Raw genomic sequence first — 1,224 nt, forward strand, 5'->3', positions numbered from 1 at the left:
TTTGACGTCTGATCTTATTTATTTGTTCCTCTTACAACAATCTCATTTTTGACTGGACTCAGACTTTGAGGTAGAAGCTCTCAGAGAAGACAGCCTCCGTCTCTTGGCAATCTGTTCCTGGCGCTTTTCTTTGGCCTCCTTCATTCTCTTGGCCAAAAGCTTAGCATATTCTGCAGCCTCTTCCTTGTTTTTCTTCGTGCGCTGCTTCTTCAAAGCAATGCGCCGACGTTTGTGTTGGAGGACACGTGGAGTAACAAGACGCTGTATCTTGGGTGCTTTGGTTCGAGGTTTCTTACCTTCTTTATTTAGGGGCTTTCTCACAACATACTGGCGGACATCATCTTCCTTTGAGAGACTGAAAAGCTTGCGGATTCTGCTAGCTCTCTTGGGCCCCAGGCGACGAGGCACAGTAGTATCAGTGAGTCCAGGAATATCCTTCTCCCCTTTTTTCACAATGACCAAGTTGAGAACACTGAGATTGGCATCCACGATGCAACCCCGAACAGATTTGCGCTTTCTTTCTCCAGTCCTCCGTGGTCGGTAGCAGGAATGCCCCTTACTCAGCAGTAGGCGGACACGGCCATGGGTCAAGACACCCTGCTTCATGGGGAAGCCTTGTTTGTCATTGCCACCACTGATTCGTACCACGTAACCCTTCCATTCTTCCCCTAAAGCATCAGCAGCAACTTCTGTGGCCATTCGCTTCTCGTAAAAGGTACGAAGTTTGCGTTCATCGTCCACTTCAATGAGTTTCTGGCAGCCAGTAGCTGGGAAAGAGATGTTCAGCTTCATGGTGAGGCTGCCTACCGCCTCCGAAGCGCCACGAAAAAAGAGGCCCCTCTTAGCTTCATTTTAGACTAATTAATCAGGCCGGACACTTATTATCTCCAAATTCAATTGGGGATGAAAGGTCCCTCATGCAGTTATTCACAGATTTTAGGTTCCTGTCCACTGGGGGACTGATGGCCTGTTTCTTCTACATTGGCCTCTCCGTAAGGCTGCTTGCAACATGGCAACTCAATTCTGCCAGAGCAGGTGATATGTCAGAGGGAGAGAGAGGGAGAGAGGAAGGGAGAGATATCAAATATCTTGTTTGATCTGTTTTAAGTTAGTTACTGCCATTCCAGTATTACTTACCATCTTTCACGGAAGATGTTTAATACTTGCTGAAAGAACGTTGAACATCCCAGGTGACTTCATCAACATTTATGGAATAATACATTG

At 46.8% G+C, this 1,224-nt stretch overlaps 1 protein-coding gene across 1 annotated transcript; it reads right to left on the reverse strand.

Annotated features, from left to right (window-relative positions):
* On the reverse strand, positions 1-825 carry LOC121020758 (40S ribosomal protein S6-like). The gene has a single exon (XM_040460765.1). The coding sequence runs from the start codon at positions 790-792 to the stop codon at positions 43-45; it is 750 nt and encodes a 249-aa protein (XP_040316699.1). The 5' UTR covers positions 793-825; the 3' UTR covers positions 1-42.
* Positions 826-1,224: the final 399 nt, after the last annotated feature.

This window comes from Herpailurus yagouaroundi, unplaced genomic scaffold (assembly GCF_014898765.1).
Source record: "Herpailurus yagouaroundi ecotype Mexico unplaced genomic scaffold, PumYag 251, whole genome shotgun sequence".
Lineage (NCBI taxonomy): Eukaryota > Metazoa > Chordata > Mammalia > Carnivora > Felidae > Herpailurus > Herpailurus yagouaroundi.

Excerpts from the sequence above, each read along its gene's own strand:
- LOC121020758 (XM_040460765.1), bottom strand. The coding sequence starts at position 792 with ATGAAGCTGAACATCTCTTTCCCAGCTACTGGCTGCCAGAAACTCATT.